Source organism: Scatophagus argus, chromosome 10, assembly GCF_020382885.2.
Source record: "Scatophagus argus isolate fScaArg1 chromosome 10, fScaArg1.pri, whole genome shotgun sequence".
In the NCBI taxonomy this organism is placed as follows: Eukaryota; Metazoa; Chordata; class Actinopteri; family Scatophagidae; genus Scatophagus; species Scatophagus argus.
The window spans coordinates 9,292,255-9,317,365 of NC_058502.1; the positions used below are offsets into that span (position 1 = coordinate 9,292,255).

The 25,111-nt window shown below is 40.9% G+C and overlaps 1 protein-coding gene across 2 annotated transcripts; it reads right to left on the reverse strand.

Annotated features, from left to right (window-relative positions):
- Positions 1 to 4: 4 nt before the first annotated feature.
- LOC124065635 (collagen alpha-1(XVII) chain-like) lies at positions 5 to 23,682 on the reverse strand. 2 transcript variants are annotated; one of them, XM_046401181.1, is made up of 56 exons: positions 23,274 to 23,682; positions 21,910 to 21,974; positions 19,551 to 19,601; positions 19,293 to 19,400; positions 17,703 to 18,005; positions 17,510 to 17,566; positions 17,340 to 17,375; positions 17,159 to 17,209; positions 15,624 to 15,770; positions 14,469 to 15,059; positions 13,602 to 13,685; positions 13,410 to 13,469; positions 13,167 to 13,322; positions 12,293 to 12,385; positions 12,160 to 12,204; positions 11,935 to 12,078; positions 10,281 to 10,964; positions 10,145 to 10,186; positions 10,015 to 10,032; positions 9,861 to 9,887; positions 9,699 to 9,761; positions 9,509 to 9,604; positions 9,333 to 9,386; positions 8,728 to 8,763; positions 8,538 to 8,591; positions 8,393 to 8,428; positions 8,271 to 8,306; positions 8,121 to 8,183; positions 7,255 to 7,290; positions 7,063 to 7,134; positions 6,929 to 6,955; positions 6,791 to 6,826; positions 6,636 to 6,671; positions 6,462 to 6,542; positions 6,288 to 6,323; positions 6,120 to 6,203; positions 5,746 to 5,826; positions 5,451 to 5,501; positions 5,295 to 5,354; positions 5,136 to 5,195; positions 5,025 to 5,051; positions 4,875 to 4,934; positions 4,637 to 4,723; positions 4,463 to 4,492; positions 4,205 to 4,321; positions 3,996 to 4,115; positions 3,805 to 3,915; positions 3,540 to 3,674; positions 3,335 to 3,445; positions 3,025 to 3,213; positions 2,247 to 2,396; positions 1,930 to 2,157; positions 1,580 to 1,744; positions 1,364 to 1,444; positions 1,178 to 1,261; positions 5 to 1,064 (listed from the first exon to the last, which is right to left on the reverse strand). In XM_046401181.1, the coding sequence occupies exons 2-56, from the start codon at positions 21,962 to 21,964 to the stop codon at positions 1,009 to 1,011; spliced, it is 5,601 nt and encodes a 1,866-aa protein (XP_046257137.1). In that variant the 5' UTR covers positions 21,965 to 21,974; positions 23,274 to 23,682; the 3' UTR covers positions 5 to 1,008. The 2 variants fall into 2 exon arrangements, with proteins under 2 accessions (XP_046257137.1, XP_046257138.1); XM_046401182.1 differs by lacking the exon at positions 21,910 to 21,974.
- Positions 23,683 to 25,111: the final 1,429 nt, after the last annotated feature.

Sequence of the window (25,111 nt, forward strand, 5' to 3'; positions counted from 1 at the left end):
CACCTCGAGTGAAACCATTTTATTTGTGCAAATATCAAGACTCACAAGTCCAAAAATAGATTTATTTTTGTGTCTCTCAAATATACCGACCAAATGTCAGTACGTTCAACCATGTAAAACACAATCTGGGAACACTTCTATAATTTAATCTTTCCAACACTTAAATGTATAAAGAAAATACATTGATTTCAGTGTGCTCTTATACAAAAATATACAATCCAATCAATCATTTGTTAGTGATTATCCGAGTCCCTGTCTTTCAACCATTTTTACCAACAGACCTTTTAAGTATATCATCAGTCCTGACTGCAGCAACATTTACTGTCACCCTCGGCCTCCTCCTGCCACACACGATGCCCACTCTGCCTGGGACTGTGTCAGGTTCAGGAAGTGATGCTTTACGTATTTAAAATGTTCTATACGGGGTGAATGGAAAACTGCCAGATGTCTTAAAGGCTGGAGTTTGGTTTTACTTACATGGATAATCTGACAGTATTGTAGCTTTTCATGAAACATTGAAGGGTAACCTTGACACATTGATAGTCCTCAATACAGTATAATCCTCAAAAGACAATGAATACAAAAAAAAAAAATAATACACCAGATGTTCAAGGTACACAAGCAGAGGCTAAAGATGCAAAATGCGCTGAAAAATATCAGCTACTTACTGCTACTTAAACAAAACTGCCCCCCAGAAAAAAGTTGAATGCAAGCTTCTAACCAAGCAAAGTAAACATTTTTACACCCACATGTTAAAAAACAAAAAGAAATGAGAAGTGAAGTCTGTGTTTAATAAAAAAAAAAACACTGACCAGCAGCTAAATCCATTCCTCTACTGAAGCTGTTTGAAAGAAACTGATGTATTTTTTGGCCACTTTTATTTTCTCAAGTCAATCCCTGACTTTTCCCACAAATGGCAAGAACAAGAAGCATTTTCACGATTTGCATTGGAAAAAAAAAAAAATAAGTGAAAAAAGTGAAAATTTGACACAGTAGTATGTTAGCCCTTTAACCGCCATTGGCTTGACGACGATGCTTCCTATGTCGACCGACCACTTTATTTTCTGCAGTGGATTTGAAGAAAAAAAAAGAAAGAAAGGTGAAGTGATGAAATACATGTACATAACGCTGGATGTTTGGTATGTGGGTGGTTTGACTTCATTTTGAATTAGATTACCTGCATCCCTCTTCTGCACTCTGTGTGGAATTTGGACAGTGTATGACCCTGGCAGTCCTGGTAAACCTGGGCTTCCTGGATCACCTGTAAAAATACAAAACTCTCAGACTGCTTGTCTCAGAAACTCTAGTAAAATATAACTCTGGAAAACATTTGCAGTGTTTCATTAGTTGTGTTTAAATGTACCCTTTTCTCCTCTGGGTCCTGGATACCCTCTGTCTCCCTTTGGTCCGGAGACTCCTGGAGGACCGGGGATGGTGCCATAAGCTGCGCAAGAGCAAAAGCACAGACGATCAGCCTTGATGAAACAACATTTTCCAGCTACTCTTACATAAGTCAGGACTGTTTTTCATTGCTGTAAGGCTTAACTTGATACAGTATGTGGAAAGTGTGTGTGCTCACTTCTGAAGAAGTCCATGAGGTCAGCTGTGACGTTGCCGTAGGCGCCAATGACGCGGCTGTAACCAGGCGGTCCAGGAGGGCCAGGTGGACCAGGGGGGCCCTGAATCGCTCTGACATTGGTCTTCAAAGGACCCTCAACCAGATACTGCTGCAGCAGACCTTGATCTGGAGGAGGTTTGTCACGTCAAAATACTGCAGACACTCGTGGTCATACAAATAATCATTGTAACTCACTCAATCAACAGCAGTATCCCTCAAAGCATGACAGGAGCTGTGGTTACACCACATTTACCAAACAGAAGTATGAATAAGTACATAAAATCTACATTTGATGGCTGTAATGGACTCACTCTTGATGTAGTCTGTAACTTTCATGGCAACGTTGGAGTAGTCCAGTGTCTCAGTGAGCCTGCTGATATCGGTCTCTCTGTGCCCAGAGCCGTGGCGAGAGTTACCATGAGAGTAGCTCTGGCTCTGTGTGTAGCCCTGGATGTAACCTGGCTCTCCACGTTCTCCTTTCTGACCCCTTGGTCCTGGTGGCCCTGGAGGCCCGATTATGGCACGACGCATGCTGTCACCTGAAAAATAAAAGTTAATTTCACATTTAAGTTTTATGAGGGCTAAAGGCCTGATGTTTGACTGCAGATGTGGGATGTTAGAGACTTACTGGTCAGATACTGCTGAACCTCAGCACGGATGCTCTCCCGGGGAAGGTTTCCACTGTAGGAAACTGATCCAGTGTAACTGCCCGATGGACCCTGTGGTCCTGGTGGACCTTGAGGACCAGGAGGGCCAGGAAGACCTCTGAACCCAGAGCCTGAGAGAGATTCAGTTCAACACCATTACCATTCCAAATGCACAGCAAGATGAGGAAAGCTTGTGTAACCCAATTTATCTTAACAATGGATAACAACAACAGTGAGTTGAATTAGCAGTAGACTTAAAAGTGGGAATCTCGTCTTGTGTTCTATCAAAGAGAAACTTAACACCTGTGAAAATCTTGTTTTCACTGACCTCCAGGGGCTTTACTTCTCACACTGCTGTGGTGATGTACAAGTGTACACCAGTGTGTTGGTACACTCTGACATCACTTGTGCAGTTATAGATAAAGCTTTGAACAATTGGTAATGTTGTCATACCAAGACATTGGTGCTATGCTTTCAGTTTTGTGGCAGCAGTTTGGGGAAGGCCCTTTTCTATTCCAGCATGACTGTGCACAAAGCAAAGTCCATAAAGATACCGTTGGATGAGTTTGGTTTGGAAGAACCTTACTGGACTGCGAGCCTGGCCTTTTCATCCAACATCAGTGCCTGACCTCACTAATGCTTTACTGCTTGAATGGACAAAACCTCCCACAGCAACACTTCAAAACCTGTTATCATATTTAACAAGGGTACTAGCAATGATTGTTCACATATTATGTTCATCCTCTCAGTCAGACTTACCCTGCAGGTAGCGCTGAATTTCCTCCAGGCTGTAACCACGACCTCCCACCCCATACACAGTGGAGGAGGAGACTCCTGGTGGCCCCTGAGGGCCAGGAGGCCCAGGTAGTCCTGGGGAACCAGGAAGACCAGGAGAACCAGGAGTGCCACGTTGTACAGCAGAGTTAATCCATGAGCGGAAATCTGAATCTAAGAAGATGAAGACGCAAGGAAGTTAATAAATGAGTGACTAATGTTTCACTGCTGTTCTGTGAAATTAAAAGGTGAAACAAGGCCAGCATCTTTTGATGGTAAAAACTGATAAAATTACTTCTGATCAGTGCAGAATAGTCAATCGTAGCTGTAGTGAAGCCAGAGCCCCCTGCACCAGCAGGCCCAGGAGGACCGGGTGGCCCGGGTGGTCCTCTAGCAATTCCTCTTTCTGAAAATGACAATGAAAGCAGTTTGATCAATTAATTAAGTCCAGGCCAACCCATTCTGGGTTACTTCTTTTTGTACCCGCAACCTATGCTTACCATTCATGATATTGAAGACGTAAGTGGCTATCTCCTCCACACTGTAACTGGCTGAAATTCCCACTGATGACCCTGGTGGTCCCGGTGGTCCTTGTGGCCCTGGTGGTCCTGTCAAATATCTCCTCACATCGTCTCCTAGAGGGATCACAGCAGAAGGACATAGTTTAGTTAAGTCCTCGACTTTCAATAAAATGAAATGATGTTGAAGACAGCAGACTCCTGCAAATATTGACAGTGCACAGTAGATAATATGTATTGTACTTACTCTGAAGCATGGCGATGAGAGCACTGACTGTTAAGGATCCAGAGCCAGGTCCAGGAGGACCAGGTGGTCCTGGAGGACCCTGGATGCCAATGTTGAGGCTTGAGCCCGAGCCTGAAATTGCATAACAGAGTTAATGGTGGTGTCTATTCTGTAATAATTACACAAAAATAATATCTAATAATACAGCTTACGTTGTATGTACGCAATGATTCGAGTGGAGATGTCATCCATAGAGCCTGAGAAAGTCCCAGGAACTCCTGGAGGCCCAGGTGGACCTGGAGGTCCTGGGGCTCCAACCTGTCTGCTTCTACCTGCATGGAACAAATAAAACATCCTTTACTCTTTACCGTCCCCCTGACAGCCTGTGAGCTTGTGACCTTATTTCAGAAAAAGCTCTTACTTAAATAGCTGGTGATGTACTGCTGCATCTCAGTGGAAGAAGCAAAGGAGCCTGGAAGGCCTGGAGGGCCAGGAGGACCTGGAGGACCAGGAGGACCTGAGGTGACGGAGACGGAGCCTGAGGAAAAATTAGTTAGTAAAGAGACTGAAGAGGTTATGTGGAGTCAGGCTTTAAAAGCTTTTTCAACTACTTGAGATAAAAATACTCTGCTCTGTGTATTATTTTTATTTTAGGATGATAATTCAGATTGTTTTCTACCTCTTGAAGTTCCAGGAATACCAGGGTCCCCTTAGAAATATTGAATAATAATAAAAGCATTATCATTCATGTGACACACACAGGCAACACAGTGTATGTTCTGAATTACTAACAATAAAACACTAACATTAACAACGTTAACATTCACACATTTTAATGTGCTCATCGGTTTACCTTTAAATCCTTGTGGTCCTTGAGGTCCAGGCGGGCCTGGTGGACCCGGTGGTCCTGGGATCCCATGTCCCCCAGAATAAGTCGACTCTGTGAGGAAGAAATAAAAATATAGTTATATATTAAGCCCCCCCCCCCCCACACACACACACACAGCCCTTGAGGTTATTTCTAGTGTGTCTTTTAATATAATTCTATTGTGATTTTTTTTTGTCTGTCTGATTTGGGTTTGGGTGCTCACCTCTGACAGAGCTTCCTGGTCTTCCCGGGGAACCTGGCACACCTGGCTGGCCTGGTTCACCTGAGACACATAATGCGCACAGTTACATAATAAATAAAGAACACAGTTATTTATGTTGGGATGCACACGTGTTAAGAAAAAGATAATTACCTTGGTATCCTCTTGGTCCAGGAGAACCTAAAACAATAACATGTTGTAATAAAATATGACTAAACTTAAAAAAGCATTGTACAGTAAGGGGTTTTCACAACATCTGATCACCTGTTGATCCTTTAGGCCCAGCAGGCCCAGGTGGTCCTGGTGGTCCAGCGTAAAATGTTCCTGTAAGAAGAGTCATGTTGAGATGTTACTGCTGGTTACATCTCAAACCCACAACAAGAGAGAGAGAGAGAGAGCACAAGTTCAAATGTTCGATCATACCAGAGCTAGATGTAAAGCCTGTGTCTCCCTTGTCTCCTTTAGGTCCAGGTCTTCCATAACCTAAAATGCAGAAATCATGATTAAAGTTTGATAACAAAGAATGGATGAGCTTCATGTAATAAGAGTCCATCAGATTCAGTGAGTTCAAAAACTTGCCTGGCTGACCAGGGGGCCCAGGTGGTCCTGGAGGTCCCTGTCTTGAATCTCCTAATAAAAACATTTTTGAAACAGGCAGGGACACAATTATAATATTACAAGAACATCATTCTGCAATGGTGCCAAACAATTCCTGCAGAATAATGAAAGTTGATGTATTTCATAATGACACAACAGAATATTTCATTTCATTTTCATTTCAAGCCTTTATTTTACCAGGAAGTCCCAGTGAGATTAAAATCTTTTTTACAAGACAGAAAATGTCATTATTATAACATTATATTTACTTATTTACCTGGACGTCCAGGTGGACCCGGTGGCCCAGGTGGGCCAGGTGGGCCAGATAGTCCTGAGGTTCTACTGGAACCAAGTTGGCCTAAAGCAAGAACAAAAATATAAATATAAGTAATGAAGGTTATACTAGTCTGTAGAAGGACAAATCAGTGTAAGACTGTTGAAATTACGGTACAATGTCTGTTTTATTTTATAAGAGCGGCCACTTGTGGTCACAAGTGGAAATTACAGATAATGACAAATGCTAACATATACAGTAGTACATGGAGGGAAGAGGGTCAACAAACTGACTTTGTAATGTCAGTTTTATTATTTGTTAGTATTAGCCACCATAGGCTAAAAAGAATAACACTATAATAATAAAAAAAAACTCACTGGTTGAGGTGATACTTTCACTCGTTCTCACTGTGATTCCTTGTTCTCCCTGCTCTCCCTTATATCCCCTGTCACCTTTCGGACCTGTGAAGGCAAACAATATGCAGCATCTATGAGGGTCTGAGGGCAGTGATTTAAAAAGCTTCCTTTGGGAGGAAAAAGACCTACCAGGTGGGCCAGGCAGACCAGCGGGACCAATGGGACCTGAGAAGGTAAATAAAGAATTATTTAAAACATGGAGGATGCCAGTACAATTAGTGAAATCATTCAGGGCTGAGATGCAACATATGCAGAACATCAGGGAAATCATCTGGCTACTTTCTGGGCTTTTATGGGTCAGACCTGATAATCCTGGAGGTCCTGCAGGGCCGGGAGGACCAGCAGGTCCAGGTGGTCCTGGGATTCCAATGGAAGATGAGCCAGCTGGAAAATGAAAGGGAAAATCAGATATCCTAAAATTATATAATCTAATCTGCAAAATGTGAAAAGATTCTTAGTTTTATCTTGTTCTGTTACCTGCATTGATGATTCTGCCTGGTTCACCTGTTTCACCTAAAACAGACAAACAAATTTTACATCAAATGCACAGATGTGATATCTGATATCTATATGATATTTGAGAAAACAGGGGGCCCCCAAGGGAGCCAAAGTTTACAGGAGCTGCAGCCTACCTTTGGCACCAGGTTGTCCTGGATTCCCTGGTATCCCTAAAAACAAAACATGAGTACATTTTTAATAAAGAAAGCAGAGTTAAAAGCAGAAGTGATAATGAAACTACACTGTCTACTGAATTAATAATACAATTGTACCTGGTGGACCTTGAAGCCCAGGTGTTCCTACAGAGGGGTGATATTAGGAATATATCTTATCATTTATCCATTTATGATGATGCTAATAAAACTGACAATTAAGCTTCATAAGAGCAATATTAGGCTCAGTTTACCTGGAGGTCCAGTATCTCCAGCAGGCCCGGCAGGACCTCTGATTCCAGGGGGACCAGCAGATCCTTGGTCACCTGAGGGTCAAAAATAAAAATAGAATAAAATGTAATTCATGAGGATCGGATCATAAAAAAATCATAAATCCTGACCATCATCAGGACTGTGCATCTTTAACACTATAATAACTCGTTTACCTCTTGATCCTTTTGGACCATCAAGTCCAGACAATCCTGATGACATAAAAACAAAGGAAAACAAATCTTATATTGATTATCAATCCATACGTCACTCTAAAAGTCAAGCCTTTCTTCTGATGGTTTCAGTGTATTAATTCCTAAGAGGCTTGTGCAGACCACTCTCTGCTGCCATCTGGTGGACTGAGTGGTCTTATACTCCCCACTGCCACACTGTACTCAGTTGAAATGTTTTTACATAACATTAACAATACTAAATTCAGAAAAAGGAAAAAGATAATTTTGCTATAAAGTAACTGAACTAACTTTAATTCTAAATAGCTGAAATGACAAAAAGTGCAGAATTCAAATTCAATAGGAATGATTATACACCTATTTAAGTGTTTTTTCCACTTATTTGGATGGGTGAATTTGTCTGTGTGTTTGTTTGTTTGTTTGTTTACTTAATGATCACCACAATTCATTGCAATCCCGTCATGCTAAAACCCGTAACCAGAGGAATGCCCAGGAAGTAGTGCAACACATAATCCTCCGCAAACAAGCTAGATTTACACAGCGGCTTTGGTACACAAACAAAATATAATGTGTTTATAGGTAGGCTTTAGAGTGTCCCATTGAGATGACATATCCAGGTCAGCTGTTTCCAGTCTTTGTGGTAAGCTAAACTAAGCTAAGCTAGACTAATCTACTGCTGGCTGTAGCTTCACATTTAATGGACAGATATTAGAGTCGCTTTGATGTTCTCTTCTAATTCTTTTCCACAGAGCTAAAATGTCAAGCTGTTATAGTTGAGAAGAAGAAGAATACCATAATCAGAGTGTCTGAGAATCAGTTAAATGTCTGAGGCTGGAGATCCTGAGACTCACCCATTGACCCTTTGGGTCCTTTCTCTCCAGCTGGACCAGGCAGACCTGGTAAACCAGCCTCACCTGAGGAGTGGGAAAACTGGATGAGAAAATTGTACAGAGTATATCACGTGCCAATTTGATAGTTTCAAATACTAAAGCTGTGCTGACCTTTGAGACCTCTGAGACCAGGGTCACCAGATTCACCTAAAATAAACAGACGTGTAACTCCAGTTAAAAAACATTCACAGATCCCACAAGTCCTATAAAAATGTGATGGAGTTACAACAAACCTTTCACTCCTTGGAATCCAGGGAGCCCTCTGTCACCTGCAGAGCGAGAAGAGAAACTGTGACTAATATTATAATTTGTAAGATAAACTAAGTTGACTATGCATTTCCCCATATTTAAGAGCTGAACAATGTCCCTGCAACCTACCTTTAGACCCAGGTAGACCTGCCTCGCCACGGAAACCCTGAGGACCTGGTTGACCTGTTCATGTGAAATGATAATACTATTAGTAGTGAATTAATCCCACTTTTCATTTGCTGCTGGTATATTTGAGATAATAGCAGGTGTTTCTGGAATCAGTGATGCTCTATATGACCAGTAACAGAGAGAAACTCACCTGGTGCTCCAGGAAGTCCAGGAACTCCATGTGCACCTTGAGTGAAGATGAATAATTATTATAAAGGAAGACCACTGTTGAACAAGAACATTATGATTGCCTGACATTACACTGAACATACAGTGATGTGCAAAGGTTCTGCAAAAGCTGAATTATCCTAAAGGCTGTCATGAAAGAGCACATTTTCTTTTTTATTTTTAATACTTTATTGAAAATATTAAAAATAAACTGATAATATACAAGTTGGATTCCTAAGAGAAAAAATAAAGAGTACAGAGCAGTAACACTAATTCATCTCTGAAGAGGTGAATTAATGCTGTTGTGTGCTTAAAATTTCAGTAATCTTCAGAGAACATTCCATAGAAATCCATTTTCAGAGCAAATGTCACATTAAATACCCGTGATAAGTTGTTTTCCAATTAAAATCAGAAGGAATTTAACTTAAAAATGGAATATATTTTATTCTTAATCACATCTGTGATTTTATTATTAATTATTGTATACTATACCCATCTATACCCAATACTTGAAGAGAGTGTTTTTCTGCTGTTTTTCTTTGTTGTTGATTTAAATCTGGAAAAAAGAGTTACGTTCAGCAATCTCACCTTTTGGTCCAAGAGATCCCACAGGCCCAGGAAGCCCAGGTTCTCCAGGAGAACCTGCATAGACCAAAAACCAAAACACATGAGATCCTGTAGCAGCACACTCAGGATGAACTAGAAGTTATTTGGATGTCTAACAAACACCAAAGTTCTGTTACTGCTGGGAGTCTGACTCATACCTCTGTCACCTTTCTGTCCAAAGCCAGAAGGTCCCGGCTCACCTCTGGGCCCAGCTGGACCCTCGCGACCCCTGACCCCATCCTGTCCATGATCACCTGATCAGACATTTTAAATACAGATGAAAAATCTAACTCCAAGCCAAACAAATGCACTTGCATCATGGAAGTTGAACTGAAGTGCTCTCTGTACCTTGATTTCCTTTCTGTCCTTTGGGACCCTCGGGGCCTGCAGGTCCCATCACACCTGGAGTACCTGAGGTCACAGGTCACCGTCAGTAACATTACATTATGATTTCACAAAACATAAAATACTGGTAATGGCTCAAGGAAAATATTAGTCATCTTTCCCCACCTGGATGTCCAGGGAAACCAGCCTCTCCTGTGAGAAATAAAACATACATTTCATTAAAACGAGAGACGACAGTTCAGAACATAAAGAGATCAACAGAATTACAAGTGAAAAATCTGAAAAAGATTTCCAGCAGTAAGTGATTTTGCTTCCCTACCTTTAGATCCAGGGTCCCCTGGAAAGAATAAACATAAGTGAAAATAAATCAAACAGAACTAATGCTGATAATTTCTTTTAAAAAACAGAATATGTTTCGATTTTATGAAGAAACAGTATGTGAACCTCACCTTTGGGTCCAGGCAGTCCTCTCACTGAAGATGCTAGGAAAGCTGGGAAAGAAAAACACAACAGTTTGGTGAACTTGAACATATTGTGTGTGTGTGAGTGTATTCATGTAGATGGTATACTGTAGAGGTGCACTACCTCTGAATGTCTGGGAATCCATCTCATTTCTGAACATTTGATGGATCATTATCTGTAGAGCAGCCGCGTCTATGTGTCCTCCACTCACACCACTTCCAAAGCCAGTGCTGCCACTGAAACTGGTTCCATCTGCACGACTGACACCACCACTGTAACTGGTGCCAGTACTGCCAGCACCGCCACTGAAACCGGTTCCTGTACTGCCACCACTGTCAGCTCCGCCACCGTAACTGGTACCCGCACTGCCACTGTAACTGGTGCCAGCACTGCTAGCACCACCACTGAAACCAGTTCCCGCACTGCCGCCGGAGGTGGTGCCACCAGCACTGCCAGCACCGCCACTAAAGCCGGTACCAGCAGCACTGGAGCTTGTGCCGGCACCCCCAACACTGGCCCCACCGGCGCCAGCAGCACCACCTGCAATGCTGATGTCGATGCCATTGCTACTGCTGGAGCCGCCTCCACCGGTGGCAATCCCGATTCGTGTTTTAGAGCTCGAGCCTCCACCTCCACCTCCAGCACCCAGGTATATGTTGTTATCAGTGTGGCTGGTACCGCCACCACCGTCCACATAGGTGTTGATGTCATTGGAAGAACCTGACAGCCGGCTGGTACGGGCAGCAGCGACCGAAGCCTCAGCCTCCAGGGTAGACACTCGATTCTTCAGCTTTCTCACATCCTCGGCTGAGAATTGGACAACAGAATTTAGTAAGGTACGGTGAAACTGATCAGAAATGATTTTCAATCTGTAATTTGAACAGCTAATATAGTATTACAAGTTACATATGTATCTGTGATAGCCACCTTCTGGGGTGTGGAGCTCTGACTGAAATTTGACACTTATGCTTATTTTATTTTAAATATCTTGAGTATTTGTTAATCATTCATTTTTATGTTAAGCAGTTTGTGTTGCATTTATACATGAAACTGTACTATAGAAATAAAGTTTCTTCTTATTATTATTAAAACAGTGTTGCATTCACAAACAAATGCTCATTTTCCAAATATAAATGACTGCAAGTGAATGCACCATTGTGACTGACTTTTCACAAACTAATAAATCAAACAGACTTCATGGATCTACCTTTAATCTGCCGCAGAGGACAGTTAGACTGGCAGTTAAACATTGTGTACTTTCAGACAATAATACAAAAGTGAACCTGAAGAGAGTAAATATACAACATGTACTGTACAGGATGCACAGTATCAGGAAATGTAAATGTTATTCTACGTTCTTTCTTTCTTTCTTTCTTTACCATTATTATCTAAGAAAATCCAAGTCAACAACTCTCCTGCAACAGGAAAAAAAACTGAAGGCTCTGATGTCATCAAGCAACGATTTCTGGAGCTGCTCCACTGACAATGAATGCCAGACCGACTTTATGGCAGTGGGACAGTACCCACAGATCAAGTTTCCAGGCAAAGGAGTACATTTAACCGCCTTGCGGCTCTTAGCAGCACAGTGAAATTATGCTCACAAGCCTGTAAAAGCTGAAACACACATTTTATTGGTTCAAAAATAGTCGCTCCAAGGCCAAGCATTTCTTTGCAGAGAAGCTGCAGAGAGAATTTCATGACCAAAGAGAGTTTATCGTTAGGGAGATTTTTATTTTTTCCCTTGTAAATGTCATGATGTTGTATAAGTTCACCTCACCCAGTGCAATGAGGCCAAAAAGGAGTCCCAGCAGGAGCAGGAAGAGGAGGAGAAGACCCAGCAGCCATTTCCACCAGGAGCAACAGGCGTCGGAGCAGCAGCATAGTCCTCCACCTCCAAAGATGCCGCTGTCTCTGTGAATCTCTGAAGGCGGAGGAAAGTCGTTTTCAAACACTAAAATATTCTTCGTCATGTAAATTTCAACATAAATGCAACCAAAAATACCTGCATAAGTGGCTTTGTCTTTCATTACAACTCCAGATGATCCATCTGTGGAAGGAATAAACAAGAATCACTAAGATTTATAATCAAAGCATTTTTTTGTTGCTTGTTCAAGGTGTTTTTAATGACTGCTCACAGTAAGAGTTGCCTGTCTCCGTCTTCAGTGGCATCGTCTCACCGTAGCTTGAAATCAGCTTCTCTTTCTTTAATGAATCTCCCGACAGTGACCCTGTGCAATTAGAAACACTTTTTCTTCAACACATCTCTTGTATTTATTGTGTTAAACAAGTAGAGCCAAATAAACAGCAAAAAAGAGTGAGGCACCACACCATATCAAAACATCATGGGCATACACAACGGAGAAAGCTTTAAGCCTGTATCAAGAGAGACAAAATCATGACACATCCCACACGTTTGGGTCCTATTCTCTATGGTCCACCAATTATAACAAAAATATAAGTCAAATAAAAATAAGTATGCAATTAAGCAAATGTTTTCCATTTAAAGATGAAAAAGAAAAAAATGTTGATAAATCCTGTTAATGAGCGAGTTAATCTGCTTGGAGATGGTCCCCGAGACCAGAAAGAGGTAAACAAGTAAATGCTGGTAAAGGTTACAGTACTTCATCTGATCAAAACGATCTGTTAAAGCTAACTATTAGAAACAATTTTAAATTCAATTCTGGCCATTGTGGCTTTTTCATTAAGAAAGAAAAATGTTGAGTAAATGCTAAAATGGGGTGAGAGCACAGTGCATATCCAGGAGGCTGGCTGAAATTATGATAGTTTACACACTGCCAACGGGATCACAACTTCATGTCCATTAACATCCTCCAAGAGACAAGAATCAGGGTCCAGTGATACACTAAAATGTGAAATTAGAATAGCTGTCAAGTGTATATAACAAAATTTTGGGGTCCAAATTTGGTTCTACAAAAAGCAGTGAAACCCTATTAAGGAGAGAGAAAATTCAGTGTTTGCCCAGATGGGGGCGCCAGATATCTGACTCACCTCCTCCCACATGGACGCTGCTGCTGGTGAAATGCTTCCCGCTGTCTTTAGCCAAAATTAGCATCTCTGTGTCCCTCTTGGCAGGAACGTTCTCTTTTTCAGAGATCATGTACTTATATTCTTTCTTATATGCATCATCAGTGTGGGATCGAGTGGCTGACAATAAGACACAAGACAGAAAGTCAGGAATCTTTCAGGTTTACGAATTGTTTTGACTGTGACTGTGGGGAAGTGTTGACTTACTTGAGACTCCAGTGCTGACGACACCAACGCCATTTGACACGTTCTTCTGAACACCATAACCTGTACATACAAACACACGCAGGCAGATAAAAATTCACATAAAGTAAGAAAGGTGCTATTTTGTATGTTTAGAGCGCATAATATCTGAATGTGTCACAATATTACGAAAACATGTCAAACATGCTGCCGTACCTCCAAGGTTAGCGTTTACGTTGGCTCCACTGGTGGTGAGCACACTGCCAGAGGTGGGAGCCAGATTATTCTGAAAGCCATAAACTGAACAAAAAAAGAGATGCAGGATTTGATTTGATTAACCAGAATAAAAAACAAACAAGCAAAACAAACAAACAAAAAAAAAAACAACACACCACCAATATTCACTAAAGAAAAATGCAGAAATCCAGTGTGTTGTGCATCACATTCAAGGAGGACACTAATTTATTGATGGACTCGTCATTAATAGATTTAGTCTGACAAAGTTATTCAGTTTACACTGATGAAAAGCATTAAACCCTCACATTTTAGAGGATGGAACTTGAAGTGATGTACATTACTGAAAATTAATGTGATGATATATATGTCATGATATTAATGTCACACATGTGGAGATATTGATTCAGAATCAATTAATTTCCAGCTTAATCTAAGACTCCAACATGTAGATCTTCAGGTTTGGCTTGATGAAGATTATATTAACAATCAGTGTAATAGTTTGTTTAAAACTGAAAACTACCCAGCTACTTGAAAACATTTCAGTGCTATGTACAAAATTAATCTGTCTCAGTAAATTTGTAGGTATTTACATGATTTACATGACATATTTTAATTTTTGATCTTGACGACAGATTAGGTAAACAATATTAATATATTAGATAACTACAGAATATTTACCAGAGTGGGCTTGTGTGTTCATTTGTTTATGTGTAGGCCTATATTTATTTATGTCTATATGCAGTACACAATATAGTAGTAGCAGATACAAAATATCCCTTACAACATCACAGGACCACATTACACCTGCAGGTAACAGGAAATAGTAAAAGGTACATCTGGTCACACCTGACAGGGACGAGGGTGAGGTGAGGCCGACAGGCGAGGATCCTCCTGGCATGTTGTTGGTGCTGGTCTGGTAGGTGTAGCTGCTGGTGTTGCCATTGACCACCGTGGTGGAGGAGGAGGGCAGTGTGGAGGTGGACCAGGAGAAAGATGGAAGTACAGTGTCCAGTGTGTCGTACTGGCCTGATCTCACACTGCTATCGTACTGCCCGGATTTCAAACTCATGTCATACTGTCCTGATTTCACACCAGTATCATACTGGCCTGACTTAAGACTGACATCGTAATGTGCGGACCTCACACCGGTGTCATAATGGCCTGATTTTACACCAGTATCAAACTGCAATGATTTCAGACTACCATCATACTGACTTGATTTCACACCAGTATCATAATGGCCTGATTTCAGACTACCATCATAACGGCTTGATTTCACACCAGTATCATATTGGCCTGATTTCAGAGTGATATCATACTGGCTTGATTTTACACCAGTATCAAACTGCCCAGATGTCAGGCCGGGATCATACAGGCCTGATGTCTCAATGGTGTGGAAGCCGCCTGATCTCAGACCAGAATCAAATGAAGATGAACCTGCAGGTGAGAAAAGACATAGACAAGATAAAAAACAGTTCATCAAAAAATATTCTCTCCAATGCAGGAGAAAAAAGATTTTTGACACAATCTTAATAGTTTTAATTCAAACAAAGATGATAGATCTTTTTACAAAATTCTAAACCAAGCCAAAAGTTTTACTGTGTATTTTATTTATATTGCAATTTTCTATTATTTCATACATTCTTACATAATAATCTGTTGATATTTTCTACGTGTGTCCAAAATGAGCAGGAGGATACCACATGTAATTTCAATCGTGTAACAGTTGCAATATTTATTGATCCAGATGTTGTAGAAGAGTCTTTCAGAATTCTGGAAATGCTGCAACTGTGGTACATTTCATTAACTGTCAGAGGTGAAAGGATTTATCCTTCTAGGCAGCAGATGCTTCACTCTGTGACTCTGTCGATGTAACGTGATACATGAGAGGAACAAACTAAGACCCATTTTAAACCATATATCTTTAGGTGAGGGAGACAAAGTGTCTATGCATGCTCAGCATGTGAATGCACAGTATGTGTTACTATGGTAAACATATACCCGACTGAGTGGCCACAGAGACGGTCTTGGTTTCCACGGTGGCCTTTTTAGGGACAGGCAAGGTAATGGAGGCACTAGAGGAGCGAGTGGGGCTGAGGCTGGAAGAGCGTCCCTTAAGAAGTTTCTTCACGTCATCCAGCTCCGTCCCTGTAAAACCACAGTCGCACAAACAATGCTAACCAAAAACTGCCATATCTTTGTCAAACTCAGTGTACTCTAACGTGTGAGTTTAGTATGAAGTTTCAAAGTACCCACTTAATCCAGGATTGTACTTAAGTAAAATTGATGTAGGCGTACTTCATATTGCATGCAATTTGCATACAATTTTGATGCAAAATGTTGTTATTTTTCACTCAGTTACATTAAGTCATACCAGCCTGTAAACAGACAGCTGCAACTCCAGAAGTAAAACTGATTAAAAAGTGAATAAAATATTCAGGCAAACAACAGATAAACAGTTTGCTTTTTTAGAATAATTACTTTTACACCCCCCAAAACAATTATTGCCATAGAAAGACAACTCCCCCTTCGGATAGTCTTCCGGAAGTGTGAGTGTGAAAATACTGTAAAAACACATTACAAGTAAAGTGAAGCCTGAAGTCTTGCATTCTTAATTTCACTTTTGTCGAAATGCATAGCAGCAAAATGTGTTTCAGCAAGCTAGCCTACAAGAGTGAAAGGTAGAATGGCCCATGTCAGAGTGTCACATTTGATAAATGGAGTATTATTATTAGCCTGCCTTTAACATTGTGGCTGGAGGGGGGTGACACTAATTTTAACTAGGCCCTACTTTACCAACTGGGAAGCTGGATCGGTAACAATGTGTTATGTTCTGTGAGCTGATTATGGGTTTTGTGTTTAAAATCTTGATCTCTAAAGTATTTCCCCCTGAAATATTAACAGAGTAGCAAAAAATAAGGCCCTCAAAATGTACACATCTTGAGTAAAAGTACTTGTTTACATTCCATTCCACGCAGTTTGCTATTTCTACATAAGTAAAAGTACTAAGGTGGCATAGTTAGACTTTTATCAGCAGGGGGAGCTTTCAGCATTTGTGAAAACCCTGGCTTTCCACTCTTTTGTGTCAAAGGGGTGGAGATGCAAACAGTGACTCATGTGTGCCATTGTTGCCTCCACTAGTCTGCCCATTAACTTCTTCCACATATGAATGCAATTCAAACAAACCCATGATTCTTATCGTCTGAGTCTCACCCTTTTCTTTTTTCTTTTCCTTTTTGTTTTGCTGATATCCTATGTATCTCCCTGTCTGGAGGGGGGGGCTGCACATGTGTTACTAATTGAAATTTCATGGCGCTAAACATGCATGTGAAAGTTGGAATAGAAGGAATGTCCTATGCATGATGTGCTGAATACTGAGCCAAGGCATTTGACAACACCATGATTCAAAAACTACTGCTCAAAAGAAGTAAGAAATCTGTCCCTGAATGAACACACTCAAATAAAGATGCTTTGTTGCTTTATGAGGGATTGCATAACCAACAGCAAATGGATCAATGTGTCTCAAGTGGTCTTACATCTGGAGGCGGAGGGAGAGGCACTTTGTAATCTGGCTCTGATCTCACTCTCTGGAAAAGATCACAAACACACAATGGACAAAGGAATCCTGATTTAATCAAACTAAAACCAGTATAATTCAGAGTCAGATGGTGCAGAAATAATGAAGGGAGAGGGAGGGAATAAACTTTTATTGAATACCTCTGCTTTCGCTCCTCCCCCTTGTGGTGCTGGAGCCTGCAAAGAAAGTAGACAGGAAAAAAAGGGAAAAAAACATAAATATACACACAGACATAACATGAGGATACAGCTGGAAAAATACTGACTAATAGGACGGTATATATTACCATACAGCTGTCATTCTCACTTACAATAGATCCCATAATCTTTGCGAGTGAATTCTGGAGAGGAATTAGCACTGGAACTTCCTAGAATAAAACACAATAGCAGCAGAAATGTTAACTGCACCCTCATGCAGGATGATTTCCTTCTCTTTTCAAGCTTCTCTTTCAGGCACCGCTGATGCCAACTGTGCAGCGCTTGTTTTCATGAACAGGATCTCACCATCATAACCTCGTGAGCGACTGGATACGGTCTTCCTCTCCCGGAAAGCTGGCGACAGGCCCCCTGATGAGCCAGCAGTCTGCGCTCTCCTGGCACCACCCGACGAGCTGGACCTGACCTTTGACACCGAGCTCACAATGTAACTGCTGCTGCCTCCTACTCCTCCTCCTCCTCCTCCACCTCCGTTTCCGTATCCTTCTCCATCTAGGTAGCTCCCCCCTCCATCGCCTCCTCCCGAGGAGTCTCCCCCTAGATAAACCCCTGAGGAGGAGCTGTAGCTGCCGGAGGTCACACCTACAGAGGCTGGAGGGATGATGCATGCAAGTTATTTTTGATTTCCCGCAGCTGAATCATGTCCACAGTGTGAATAAATAAACAGGAATATGCTTGAGTCACATGAACCTTCACGTGGACTGTGCCTAAGTACTTCTACTCACTTACTTCTACTTTGCATGGGTATTTCCATTTAATGCTTTATTTTATACTTCTGCTCGACTACATTTCAGGGCAAAATATTGTGTGTTTTACTGGACTGAATCCATTGGACAGCTTCAGCTACTTTACCAATATTTTTCATACAAAACATGCAATGAGAGTACGGTGCATTAGTATGATTAAACTAATAAGCAGTATAATAAGTAGTTCCAAATAATGATCAAACATTATTTTACGGGGTTCATTATTTGCTGACCATTTTCTATAATTTCCATAAAATTTAGCACAGTTCTGTAGACATGTTCTGGCACAGTTATTAGTTGTGTCAATAAGCAAAACTGGTCAATTAAAACCAAGTAAATGTTGATTTATTAATGTAAACTTTTCATATGTTAAACTTTATGCTTCCTGCAGACTAATTTCACATTTGTGTACTTTCACCTGACTTAACTGACTTTACCAATAACCAATTATGAGGTTATCGGACTAATTCATTAATAAACTAACTGGGCCCGTTGGTAGTTCATACTATAAAAGCAAAGCATCATATATTATAAGCTTTAAATAAATTCTGTATGGAAACTCTTTTGATTATAACTTGAGTTGTAGTAAGTCAAATAAATGTAGTGGAGTACAAGTACATCCATCCATCCCTCCTTTTACTATACCGCTTATCCTTCAGGATCGCGGGGGGCTGGAGCCTATCCCAGCTAGTACAAGTACATCAAATGTGTAAATAGGAGCAGTACCTGAGTAAATGTACTTGCATTCAGTCTCTGGGTATGTATAAAATAAAATGTTATCGAACAAACTCAACCAACTACAACGATACCGATCTGCAACACTCATGGGTGTCATTTCTGCATTCAGTACTTTAACTTGTGATAAATTCTGCAGATAACGTTCACATTTTTTTACTTTAGTAAAAGCAGGGCTTGCAGTGTATTTCTAAACCTACTGGCAAAACTAATATGAGAACTTCCCCCATCCCTGCCTGGAAGTGCTTAAAAACTGCAAGTGATGTGAAATGATACACAAAACCCAGAAATCGAAATCTTTCTGCTCGGGGTGGAAAACATTCAGCATCTCAAGCCTTGCAGGAACTCATAGCCACAACTTCCCAATTTTGGGGCATGAGTGGAAATTTGCTCTCACATGAGGAGAAATACGTTCCACTGCTGTTCTGGGTTAAGACATTCTTCTCCAGGCCCAGCCCTCCAGCACCGCTGGACATATTCCTGTGATTTGATCCACTGGTTCCCTCTAGCAACAAGAAGACACACAGCAAAACAACGAGAAGCTGTTACTCATCGGGTACTTCCTTTGGAACTGCTCCGCTATAATTACTGTATTATGCATTTGGTTTACTGTAGATAATAAAAGGAAATATGAGTGGGAGAAAGAGACACTCACTTGGTGGTAGAGAAGTCAGGATGGTTGTGGAGGTTACAGATTCCGTCACAACTGATTGCAGACAAAAAAGAAAGAAAGTTACAAAAGCTGCTCTGTGTGCACTTAATGGGATTTATATACAGCAAACTACGTCATCCTGACTTCTACATGTTAATCCCAGTTGGCGAGTGTTCACTGGAGTGTCGCATAACCGGCATGGTGATGACTTTTCTGCTCCTACAGTTGAATTATTGTGACTTTGATTGATAGACAGTGTTGACTGAGTTCTCGCCACAGTTAGCAACCCTCCAACATAGGGTTCATAAGCAATAACTAAGCAATTCAAAGGATGATATATCATTTTATAGTAAAACTTTATTTTAAAGTTGCCAAGTGGGTGTTAATCTTCCTCCTGCAGGACAGTTGCTAGTAGCTCTTCGGTTCATCATGATAAGGATTTAGTGGACCTTCTTGAACCACAATCAGTTTATTATCAATTTGTGAACATTTACAAGTAGAGGTTAATGGATTATTACTATTAGAAGAACCCATCTAGTGATGAAAAACTTTTGCTGATGACTTATTAGAGAGTGGCAACCTAAAAGTGCATTATCACTGGCTTATAATTGGCTTATAATCTTCTTAATTCTTCTTCGTCTTAATTATAATTTGAGTGGGCCTTTGAGCTTTGTAAATCATTTATTAACTATTAATCAAGGCTGCAACCTGTAAACCCTTTATAGAAGGTTTCTAATTAGAAAGTGGTACTAAAATATATGAATGCTAAGTGTAATCAAGTCTTTCTGTTCAGGTAGTTTAGTCTGATTCAACTTCATGTTTGTTTTTGTCAATTTAATAGATTCTTGTCAAAATGAAAAATAACAAATCACATATTGCAGGTGAGATAAACAATTCAAATTAAAAGTACAACAGTCTTATATCAGTCTTTTCTCACAGGACAAACCCAACACCCACTTGAGATTTCAGAGCTTTCAGTCATTTCTCAAGGCTTTTATTTATATAGAGTTTGTTCAGTTGTCATGGAGACGGTTTAGTTTTCATCATGAGACATAACTATGGAATAAAGGGTAAATCATCTCCTCAGAATGAAATTTCAAAATTTCAAGTGGAAGTGTTTAATCGTTTTTTTTTTTTTTTTACTGCTATTTCCAAAGTTAACTTTCAATCTCAAAAACATATTTATGTAGTTGTGTAATTTGCTCACATTAATCCACTCTGTGCTAATCCCTTTAGAGATAATTAAACTCTGCTTAACATAAGCAACATTGTGTAACTCAGGTCATGTTTACACTAAACTGGGCGCAGATAATTAATACTAATAACAAACTTCTTCCACTGGGAGGCATTTTTTTCTCCAATCTTTGTTCTGGATTCAGTTACAGATAATGTCAATTCCATTTCAGATTCATCCTGCCTCCTCGCTCCTGTCCTCTTCCTCCTCTTCCTCCTCCTCCTGCCTTTTAGGGACTTCTGTCTGTATCGGGGTCAAGGCTAAAAACCCAGAGGTGATCGTGCTTTTGCTGCCATTGCTCTCTGACGTTGTAACTGTTACAAAAAGATCTCGCAGAAACCAAATCGATGGATAAAAACCGTCTTAAAAGTCACTTGCTTTGGCTTTTTTTGTGATATTTATTTTGCTTATTGCGTCCAAACTGCATTTTTGTTTCTGTCTCTTAATTATTTTTTTTCACTTTCTTTTTTCTCTTCTATAAAACACTTTGTACCCTCAAGATTAAAAAGTGATATATATGTATATGTACTGCACATACAAAAAGTTTCTAACAAAACAAAGGAAAGAGTAAGGGGTCAACAGAATGGCTGATCATATGTTTGTCCTAGTTGGCGTCAAACATATAATCAGAAGTTTCTTGACCTCGTGTCAAAAGTCATTAGGCGACGATGAGCTGTGCTTTGACATTCAGCTATAACTAGTGGAGGAAAACCCGGAGGATGACTTACACCCTGAGCGAGAGGAACAGAAGTGGAAACCCGAGACCAGTAAAGGCATGCCTTGATGTTATTGATAGTAAGCCCCCCAAAGGAGAGACAAAAGCATCACCCAAGAAAAGTAAGTCCATAAGTGTCTACGGATCTGCAAACACAGACTTACGCAACACCAATCTGTCATTAAGCTTCCATGTGAGGATTCACATTTTAATATCTCTCGTCACAGTGAGGTCTGTGGAAATGGGGACATTGGTTTCGGCTTTTCCGCTGAGATCTTTGAATTATATGATCCTGATGTGCGAATAAGGTGTCTTGTGTGTGCGTGTGTGTGATTTGTGTGAATCAACCCTTTAACTTGCGTTTCTATGGTGGCTTCGTGTTAGAACTTCGCAAATAAATTCAGAAATCTCACCCTTTTCTTGTGACACGCCTCCTGAGAAGTCCATCTGTCTCGTTAACTCGTCCATTCCATTTTATCTGGTGAGATGATGATAAAATGTTGACCGCAGTTGTGCATATCCTGTGCCAACTGTTGTTTAAAGTGTGTTTATTTCTTGAATTGTAACTGTGGGATAAACGGCATTTTAGCAAACATTTCATGGGAATAATGTCCATTTGGGTTAAAGGGCAAACCGCTTGTGTCTGATGTTTACTGAATCAGTCTGAAACTTCATGCCGGAGAACACAGACAGACATCATCACATGATCGTAATTTTAAAAACACACTCCAGTGTTTCTGTAGATCACTTGCACACCCTGCTTTTAATGAACCCGACAGGCAGAAGCTCAGAAGCTCTGCGGATCAGGTAGACAACACACTCATCTCTCTGTGCTGTATTTCAAAACAAATAACTTTCCAGACCCATTTAAATCTTACGTGATTAGCGTATACCACAAGAGAGGCCCCAGAAGCCACAACACATCATCTATAGATTTCAATGTTTCTTTGTATTCACTTTGTGTCTTTGACGACCAAACTAACAAAAGAACAAAAAGAGGCCACTGGATCACTGCACAGCTCTGAAAGTCCATCCTCTCACCACACCCTGCCAGCCAGGGACATTTAACAGCATGTGCTTCATGTTCTGCACACTTTCATTTGCTATTTAGGAATTAAAAAGCAGAAATGATCCCTTTTTTCACAGCCTAAGTGACTGAAATCCTAATTTTGAGTGTGTTAAGTGCTATAACCATCAAAGTTTCCCTCTGAAAAAAGTGAAATATGAGTGAAAGTCAATTAATCCAGAATTTCACAACACATCCACCAATTCTTTTCAGTAATGCTTGTCCAACTCTCTCTGTTACAGCCTCTTACTGACTTGACCAGCAATTATAAAAGGCTGATGTCACATAAAGCTGGCGCTACAGCTTGGCCAGGTCCTGCAGTATATTTAGAGGGATGTAAATAGCACAGCAAAAGTACGTGTAAAACTATCCTGAGATCACCGTAACAGACTAATTATATAGATACCACCAGAAGAAAAATGATCCCAAAAAAGCCCCCTACCGGATTTGACAGACAAGTTTAGAAGTTATTGCTTATTTCTTATAGGAATATGAAGGACTTTGCGCATTTCCATCCTACAAAACCAACAAATCCAAACTGTTAAAAGCCAAACTTGACAGCCCATCACCAAAGTCCCAGAGTGCAGTTGTTAGTGCAGAAATGCAACAGCCAGGTGGGAAGAAAAACCCGCACAATCCAGCATACACAACTTTTTTTTTTTTTTTTTTTCCAAACAAAGAAAGTCTCCTATTCGCTATTAAAACCCATACCTTCAGCCAGAATCGGACAACGTTCAATCAAATCCCGATTCCTCTCGAGATGGACCGACCGATCCACGGGAGGGAATAACGTGTTTGTATGAAGTTGACGCGTCGTGGTGGGATGTTCTTAAAGTCCTCGGTCCTTTTGTGCCTTATTCGCTCAACTTTCCCAGGCAAGTCAAAACAGTGATTTGGGCACCGGTCCCAGCCGCGCCCATCAGCGCTGGAGTTGGCAGGCAGGTGTAGCAGACGGCACGAAAAGCTGAAGAAAGTAAAATAAAAAAAAAAAGAAGAAAAAATCAGCGCCTGAGGGAACCAATTAAGTTGGCTGAGACAGACAGTCGACTGTGAAAAAGAAAAGTGATGAACTCCTCCTGCTGCTCTTGCTGCTGCTTTAGTCACCACTAAATTCTAAAGTGGCAAAGTTTTCGGGGGAGGTGGATAGGAGTGATTTGGGAGGTGGGATTTTTTTTTCCCTGTTCTTTTTCTTTCTTTTTTTCCGTGGACTGTGGGAGTGCAACTATCTCAGGGTCTGCTGCTCTATTCTGTGCAGCAAATGCAGCCCTGTTTCAGCTGGAACACATCTGGTGCACACACACTGGAAGTGGAAACAGAACATTTAGTGTATATGGTTTCAGTCGCTATGCTATTACATAACCAAACAGCATTTTACCACAAATAAACACTTTCTTTTAGGTAAAAACAGCATGCAAGTCTCAAAATACTTATTAAAGAAATTTCAACTGACTCCCACGTCTTTGCACAGCGGGAGGTTCGTCATGCTTGTGCAGCTGCTGAAGCATCAGTTTTCCTGTTTATTACTGAGATTAGGGCTCATGATGGTTTTCATGTGACACTGAAGATGCAGCAGCAGCAGCAGACTGTTTCCACCACAAGCACAGTCCCAGATGAGCCGTTTTAACTGTATGATCATAATAAAAGCTCCCTATCCGTTCATTTGATTTCTGCAATTCTGAGCCAAATTGGATGCTTTATTCCTCCACTGGCAGCCGCAAGCGCCAGTAGGATCCTTCACCCACCACACCCTGTGTAGACATCCACCCACCCTGCATGACTCACACGGAGCATGACTCCAATCTCAAAATGATGGAAAACAAATGGCCCCAAGGATAGTGTAACGGAGGGGGAGCTGCTCCCCTCACATCTGTATGAGAGCTTGAATAATGCTGTATCTAACGGAAAGGGGCTGGTTTAACATAACAGAACCCAGGGTGGAGAAAAAAAATGTAGAAACAGGAGCTGACTGGCTTGTTCAGCCTTTCTGGCTGAAACACTTTCGTGGTTGTGTTGAGGATAACAGCTCTCCAGATGAGGGCACATTACTTCTCTGGAACATGGGGGGAGGCAGTTTCAAAAGTGTCCAAATTAGGCAAGATTAGAGTTCAAAAGAAGTACATTACAAGGCAAAGAACTTAGTCGGTCCAGGTTTCTCAAGGTTAAGTGACACGTTAAGGATTCACAGAGAAGGTGACAGTGTGGTGTCAAAAAGAAAACCTCAAGTTTTCCTCAGGTGAACCAGAAAACATCACTCATGTGTTACATTACAAGGACTGATGGATTAGATGGCTTATATTGTTTCCCCGCTGTGGGTTGTGAAGGAATCACAGCGTCTGGTGAAATCTCCTACAGGCCAGTCAGGCAGCATTTATTTATTATGAACTACAAATGATAATATATGGGAAAACTCTGCAAACCGACTTTGGCTGACGTTCTAAAGATAAGACTGACTGCGGTTCGTCTTTTCATGGATTTCACACTTTGTTCAAAGCAAAACTGGTAAATCTCTTCTCAGAAAGAACAGCACAGAGAATAAATTCCAGGAAGGC

What these genes read in the sequence shown, in the direction of transcription:
- LOC124065635 (XM_046401181.1), bottom strand. Translation starts at nt 21,964, where the DNA reads ATGGACGAGTTAACGAGACAGATGGACTTCTCAGGAGGCGTGTCACAA. An exon ending in TGGGCTTCAAGGTCCACCAG is followed by an intron (nt 6,827 to 6,928) that starts GTACAATTGTAT and finishes TTTTGTTTTTAG; the next exon opens with GGATACCAGGGAATCCAGGA. An exon ending in TATTCCTGGAACTTCAAGAG is followed by an intron (nt 4,322 to 4,462) that starts GTAGAAAACAAT and finishes ATTTTTCCTCAG; the next exon opens with GCTCCGTCTCCGTCACCTCA.